At 54.2% G+C, this 7,503-nt stretch overlaps 1 protein-coding gene across 1 annotated transcript in view; it reads left to right on the top strand.

Annotated features, from left to right (window-relative positions):
* The window catches only part of IGHMBP2 (immunoglobulin mu DNA binding protein 2), a 26,985-nt gene extending 20,845 nt beyond the window's left edge, over positions 1-6,140 (top strand). The window contains exons 13-17 of the mRNA XM_005426570.3: positions 355-449; positions 736-859; positions 2,801-3,655; positions 4,032-4,204; positions 5,673-6,140. Of these exons, the coding sequence (XP_005426627.2) occupies positions 355-449; positions 736-859; positions 2,801-3,655; positions 4,032-4,204; positions 5,673-5,870 (1,445 nt within the window). The 3' untranslated portion in view covers positions 5,871-6,140. The remainder of the gene's footprint in view (positions 1-354; positions 450-735; positions 860-2,800; positions 3,656-4,031; positions 4,205-5,672) is intronic.
* The last annotated feature ends 1,363 nt before the right edge of the window (positions 6,141-7,503 follow it).

The following is a 7,503-nucleotide window of genomic DNA, read 5'->3' as shown; positions in this document are numbered from 1 at the left end:
CTGCTGAACACAACAGGCTCTTGTTCCCTGCTGGAGAGCCAAAAAGCCTGGTCTGAGAGAACTCAGGGATTTGGAGCAGAGGATTAGAGGCACATCTCCCCAAATTTGGGAGGCAGCCTTTTGGCACAGCTCACTGCAGAGTCTTGATGTTTATTGCTGTGTTTTGCTGCAAAGCAGAAGCCCAGCCAATGAACCATGAAATAATTCATACAGGATTTAATTTTCCCCCTCAGATCCCTCTGAACCAGGCACCATTTTGGATAACCATTTCATGGCAGCCTTTCCTGCTGTTTTGGGGGAGGTGGGCACATTGCTCTGGCCTCTGTCCCCTGTCACACTCTGTTCCTGTCCCAGGGGAGGTCCAGCTGGTGGGGATGCACGTCCAGGCCTTGGTGGATGCTGGTGTGAAGGCCAAGGACATCGCTGTGGTGGCCCCCTACAACCTCCAGGTGAGCTGTCCCTGTCCTGGCATCCCCCCTGTCCCTGCACACAGAGCACCACAAGACCCCAGAGAGCTGCAGAGCCAAATTTAACCAGCATTTGGGACCAACTCCTGCTCCTTTGAGCAGCTTGGGGCCGTGGAGGGAAGAGCTGTTAGTGAGGTGTTCCACTCACAGCCTCAGGAGATGCTCATCCTTGTGGGTTTGGGAGGGAGGGATTCCCCCAAAACTTTGCTATTTTAATCCTTTTCACCCATGTATTTCCTTTAAAAGCTACCCTTGGCCTGTTTCTCAGGTGGACATGCTCAGACAGCACCTTTGCCACAGCCACCCCGAGCTGGAAATCAAATCAGTGGATGGTTTCCAGGGCAGGGAGAAGGAGGCAGTGATCCTGTCCTTTGTCAGATCCAACAAGAAAGGTAAGACCTGGCTGCTGGAGCATTGCTCCCCTGGGAATGGGGAGGAAGTCATGTAGCCAAGTGCTGTGGTTTAATTGCAATGCTCTAACACTTGGCTCTGGATGGATTTACTGGCAAACCCTACCTTTTCAGGCTTTTTTGTTTAATTAATGAATATATGTGCTGTCAGGGTTGCACAGGAGGCTCCTGTGCTACAGCAGGTCCAGGACTGCTCAGTTTGAAGGTTCCCTGACCCCTGAGGCCTCAGTAATTATTTAAACCAGGGCCCTAAGAATGTCACATGCCATTAGCCCCATATTTAGGGGAGTTGGGGGGGAATTTCTTGGGTTTTGAGCCCATTTTGGGTGAGCTCCCTGCACAAAATGAGCAGGAGCTGGCATCCCAAGCCGTGCATGGAAAATGCTGCTTTTGGGAGCAAAATCTAGAGCAGAAAATCAAGTTCTTTGCTATCAGCAGCTGCAGTGGAAGTTAATAGCTGGAAAAAAGCTGCTGCCCCGGGGGCACAAGACTCCTGTGTAGGGAGCTGAAGGGTTTGATGGAGCTGGCTCAGCAGGATGGCTCTGTGATCACTTCTGTTCCATGCTGGGATCAATTCCCTTTCCAAACCCACAGTCCTGTGGCCCTACCTGTGCTGCTGGAGGTCAAATGCTGAGGGCTGGAAGGGGAAAAAAAGGGGGGAAATATGCATGGAAGGAGGAGGTGCCTCTTTTTCCAAGCCTAGAGAAGGAAAAGCAGCCTTGTGGGGAGAAAGGAGGTGGGGACAGCACTAAGAATAGTCCTGATCCAGGAGTGACTCACCCCTGTGCTGGTGGGAGCTGGTGGCCCTGGGAGGGTGAGTGTCCCATAGCCCCTTCTCCTGCACAAGGAGAGGCCAAAGCTCAGGTGTGGGGCAGGAATTGCTTTTTTTGGGACACAGGGAGGCTTCTCCTTGACCTGTCCCTCTGCAGCCATTCCTGATCCAGCAGGGAACTTTCATTTAAGAGGAAATTTTTCCCTGTGAGGGTGCTGAGGCCCTGGCACAGGGTGCCCAGAGAAGCTGTGGCTGTCCCATCCCTGGAAATGTTCAAGGCCAGGTTGGACAGGGCTTGGAGACTGGGATAATGGAAGATATCCCTGGCAGAGGGTGGAACTGGACAGACCTTAAGGTCCTTCCCAACCCAAACCATTCCAGGATTCAAAAGAGGTGGATTTGCCCCTGCAGCTGGGTTAAACCTCATCAGAGAAACTGGGAATTGTTCCCCAAGCTGCAGAGCAGGGAGAGGGACTCCCCCTCAGCCTGTCCCCTGTCCCTGAAAGGCAGCACAGAAGAGGCTGCTGAGGCAGAGCCAGGCTGGGCACTGCTCTGGCAGAGGCATTAATCTCTCCCTGCCTGGCCTGCTTGCTGTTCCCTGGAGCTGGGAGCTCGCAGCCACCCACGCTCCGCTCTCGCTGCCTGATCCTGCCTGAGTCATCCCGGCACTGCCGGCTCTCGTGCTGTCTGTGAGCAGAGCAAAGCCTCCCAAATGGCTGTTCCTACAGACCCCAGGGAATCTGGGAGCAGAGGGGAGCTCTGTAGGACAGGGGGGAGCTCTTTACCTGCATTCCATCCTCTGTTGCAAGGTGACCCTTTTCCACGCTGCTCCATCTTGTGTTTGCTCCCAGCTCCGAGCTGAGCTTGTGTCGTGGGCCAGGCAGGGAGATATTTCCCCTTTCCACGTGCCTTCCATCCTCTTCCCTGGCCCAGGAAGCAGGGAACCTGCAGGGAGCCTGTGCAACACAGGTAGGAAGAGGAACAGCTGTGAGCAGAGCCTCATAAAAGCCAACTCTCACCCTCCAGCCAAAAAATCCTTGGATCCTTTGGACCAAACCCCTACTTGGAGGGCATAGGGTCCCCTTCTGCCTGTCCCCCTACCTGGCAGGGTCCCTGTCCCCTCTGGCATCCCTTCCCTCCTGTTGTCCCAGGTGAGGTGGGCTTCCTGGCCGAGGAGCGGCGCATCAACGTGGCGGTGACACGGGCGCGGCGCCAGGTGGCCGTGGTGTGTGACAGCCACACCGTGGGCAGCCGCCCCTTCCTGCAGCGCCTGCTGGACCACCTGACCCAGCACGGCCTCGTGCGCTCTGCCTTCGAGTACCTGGATGACCTCGTGCCCCAAAACTACCCCGGGGAGGGCCAGGCCCAGCGCCAGCAGGGCCCCAAAGCACCGGGCCCCAAAGCACGGCCGGCTCCGGCTGGGAAGCTCAAGGCGGCGGCGGCTGGAGCAGGGAGCCAGAAACCAGGAGCACGGAGCTCCCCGAGCGCTGCCACAGCTGGGAGGGAAAGCTCAGGGTCAAAGGAGGGTGGGGACAGGTTCAGGGCCATGCTGGAGGCCTTCCTGGCGAGCAGCGAGGCACAGCTGGATTTCCCAACATCCCTGAATTCCCACGAGCGGATGCTGGTCCACGTGCTGGCAGAGGAGTACGGGCTGCAGCACCTGAGCTCTGGGGAGGGCCGGGACAGGTACATCAGTGTCCGCAAGAGAGTCCCCAAGCAGCCCCCTCTGCCCTCTGAGCCCCCCCTTCCTGAGCCCCCACTGCCCCCCGAGCCCCTTCCCAAGCCCCCACTGCCCTCCGAGCCCCTTCCCGAACCCCAGCATCCCCACGGGAACACCCCTGACCCTGCGGAGCCAAAGGAAAGCAGCAAGAGCTCGGGGAAAGTGGATCTGAAATCCCTGCACCTGGAGAGAGTCCAGAGGGAGAAAGCCAGGCGGGAGGAGGCGGCCAGGAAGGTGCAGGAGCCCAGGAGTGACAGAAGAAAAAAGGACAAAAGTGAAGCCAAAGGTGGGTGAAACTTTTTGTAGCCAGCACAATTAATGCTCTTCCTTGAATGGGTCTTAATCCCAGTGGATTTGCTCCAGAGTTTGGGATGTGGGCATGGAGCATGTGGCTCTTGGAATGCTGCAGGGAGGTGGGAACTGGCTGCAGCATCCAGGTAGAGGGGGTTTAGATACATGAAGGCACATTCCTTAAGTCAGAGGAAGACCCTTTCCCAGGAGAGAATCTCAGGAATACCGTGAGAGGCTCCCAAGAGTGGGGAGAGGCGCTGAGGGGAGTACCTGCCCACACTGAAGGATGTAAAGGCAGAGGCTGCCCTGGGGCTGCAGGAGGGTGGGTTTGTTCCCAGGCCCCAATCCAGGTGTGTGCTCACCTTTTCCAGGAAAGCCGGTGATCGGGAGCGCGGACGGAGAGGATTTCGATGCTCTGATCTCCGCTGCCATGGAAGCTGACAGGACCTGTGCTTTCCCCCGCTGCAAGGCCTCTGTCACCACCCTGGGCCAGCTCTGCCACCACTGCCAGCGGCTCTTCTGCCTCAGCCACCACATCCCCGAGGTAAGGAGGGGCAGGATGGGCTTAGCCTGGGAATTTTCCCTGTGGAGCTCCCTGGGAAGGGTTTCCTTGCAGGGAGTTTGAGCAGAGCCCTCCCTGTCAGAGCCTGTGCTGAGCTCAGGTACACAGGGGTGGCAGGTGCTGACACCTGGGCTCTGCTCACCTCTTCCTGAGGGATTTTGTGTCTTCCTCTCATTTTGTGCCCTTCTTTACCATTTTCTGGCACTTGCACTCTGAGGCCATGTGGATAAAGTGAGGCAGAGAGCAGAAATGGAGAAGCACAAGTTTCAGGCTGAAGCGAGCCTGGACTCAATTCCCAGCTCTTTGCACGTTCCCTCTGCATTCTGAGGATGATCCCAGCCCTTTGCAGATTGTCTCTGCATCCTGAGGACAGGACAGGCATGATGCAGTGCTGCCTGGCCAGCAATTCAGAATTCTCTGTGTCCTTGTTCCTCACCCTGTGGAACTCCCAGGAGCTCAGCAGCCCTATAAATCCTTGGCAAGGTTTTCCTTCTGTCAAGAGCTATCTGTTTCCATGGCAAGGAATAGTTGTATTTATGGTCACTCACATCCAGGGGGATGGGGATTTATTCCCTGCAGAATGGCCTCTCCCTGCTGAATTGTGACAAGGCTCCAACAATTGTAGGGATTCAAATCCATGTCAGCCCTGGGAAGGGCTGACAGCTCTGCTGGGACCTCACTCCATGGAAACATAAATGACTTTGGGATGGGCCAAGAGAAGGGATCAGATTTTAGGATCTCACCTGTGAGAGGTAATTCCAGTGTTGGACTTGGCTCAGTAAAGCAGCAGATTCATGGCTAAAAAAGGTCTCCCATTGCCCAAAACTCCTTTCCCAGTTCGCTGGAAAGGAGGTGGAAGGAGCCACTTGAACCATCCCAAAGGATGATTTACCTGCTGTTCAGAGCCCAGGACCTGGATCTTTATATTTCATTCTGTGTGAGAGGAGCTATAAAAGATGATTTAATAAAACACAGAATAATAAACATTAATTATTAATTTTAAACAATAAGTATAAATCTATAAAAATAAAGAATAAATCTATAAAAATATAGAATTAAATATAAAATGAAACTAAATAAAAATAAAATGAAAATACATAGAAATGAAATAAATAGTAAACAATGATAATAAATAGTAAACAATGATAATAATAAACAATAGTAGTACAATGATAATTAAAATAAAATTAAATAAAACAATATAAATGTATAAATAAAATAAAAACAATAGTAAACAATGATAATAAAATACTGAACCAAAATTATGAAAATATGTAAGTATATAAAGCCATATAACAGCACAATAATATAATAATATAGAACATAACAATAATAATGGCTGTAAATGATGGGATGCAAAGCAGGTCCAAAAGGAATTCCAGGCTTGAGGAGCAGCAGCCCCTGGCTCCCAGGTGGGTGATCCATGCCCCAGTGCCTGCTCTCTCCGCAGGTGCACGGCTGTGGGGACAAGGCCAAGGTGCAGGCCCGGCAGCGGATCAGCCGGGAGGGGATCCTGTACCCTGGCAGCGGCTCCAAGGACAAATCCCTGGATCCCGCCAGGCGAGCCCACCTCCAGCGCCGCCTGGACCAGAAGCTCAGCGAGCTGACGAGCCAGAGGAAGGGCAAAAAGAAAGACAAGGAGAAATGAAGGACCTGAATCCTGCTTCTTTAACCCTCAAAGCCACAGCTCAGCCCTCCCCGTGGAGCAAAGCTGCTGTGCTGGGCCTGGGTGGAATAGGGGGCTCCATTCAGGGAGGGAAACCTGGAGCTGGGAGCCTTCCCAAGGTGCAGGGCCGAGGCAGGGGAGAGAGAGCTGCTGCATTGTCCTGGTTATCCGTATGGACACGGTGATGGATGCGCTCAGGGGCCAGAGCACGCTGGTAAAACGGGCATTAAACACCCAAAGCTGTCACTGTCACATCGGTCCCTGCGGCAGCACATGATGGATGCCTGGGAGCAGGAACGTGGGAGGCATGGAAAACCCTGGGTGACCCTGTGCTCCTGGGAGGATGGCTGAGGAAATGGCTGTGTCCCAGCCCAGCAATCCTCTGGCTTTGCTCAGAGCTGGAGGGAGCCAGCCTGTCCACACTGCAGCCATTCCCTCCCCACCTGGGCCAGGGGCTCAGGAGGGAGCTCAGCCCTGCTCCAGTGATGGGAATAGGGATGGATTTGGGCCTCGAGCCCAAACTGTGCTGGCACCACGAGGAGCTGCTCCAGCACATGGAACCATTTCCTTGGGAGAGCCTTCCTGTGCCACTGGGAGGTCTCTCGCTCCTCACAGCTGCCTGTCCCTTCCCAGACCTGTCCTGCCCTTCCCACAGAGCTCCTTGGAGGCTGATTCCCACTGGGAAAACCCATAGTGACAGCAGGTACAGCCATGTGAGCTTTTCAGGTGAGAGGGAGCCTTGTGTCCATCCTGGACCCTTTCCTAGTCCTTCACACAGAGTCCATCCATCCATCCATCCATCCCCAAAATAGCTGCAGCAGCATTTTTTGTCCCAGGATGAAGGAGGAGGTGCAAAGGTGCCTCCAAATAGGAATGGCTGGAGAGGAGCACTATAAAAATGCCTAAACCCACACATTCCCCATCCTTTTGGGGCTAAACATCAAAGATTCCAGCACCTATGGAAGTCACTCACCTCATCCCAAGTAAAGCCCAGCAGTTGGCAGGAGCTGCCAGACAGCCAAGCATTTCTGTGTCCATCTCTTCCCAAATACTTGGCTGGGATAGCTAATAAGCAAATTTCTCCCCAGACCTCATGGGCTGTGAGTACTGGCTGTGAACAACTTCCCACAAAAACTTCCTTCAGAAAACCTCATCCTTCAAACCCCTCCAAGCTTGGCTTGTGCCTCAGTGCTGTCCATCACCCGTGGAGGGATGGCACTGGCTCCCCTGGCAGCAGGTGGGACAGGGAGGTGGGGAAGTGTGGGAGAAGGGAATCTGGGCACCAGTGAATGGAGATGGGCAGGGGGAGGAGCCAGAGCAGAGGGGGATGGTGGAACAGGGATATCACAGCCGTGTCCCAAAGGGAAGGTCAGGCAGCACAGATGGGAAGGGAAAAGTGCCACCAGCTCAGGGGATAACTCACCTTGGAGTTACTTTTTAATCAGGGAAAAACAGATAAATGGCTCTTTCACAGCTTTTTCCCTGCTCAGATCATCCAAGCAGCCACATCCCAGCCCATGCTCATCCCGTGGTGCCAATTCCATGGCACAGGGTCCCAGACACCCCCAGATTTCCCAGCCTGGCTTCCCACCAGCATCCTGCAGGCAGGAAAAGC

Source organism: Geospiza fortis, unplaced genomic scaffold (assembly GCF_000277835.1).
Source record: "Geospiza fortis unplaced genomic scaffold, GeoFor_1.0 scaffold450, whole genome shotgun sequence".
Lineage (NCBI taxonomy): Eukaryota > Metazoa > Chordata > Aves > Passeriformes > Thraupidae > Geospiza > Geospiza fortis.
This window is presented reverse-complemented; position numbering and strand designations above follow the sequence as displayed.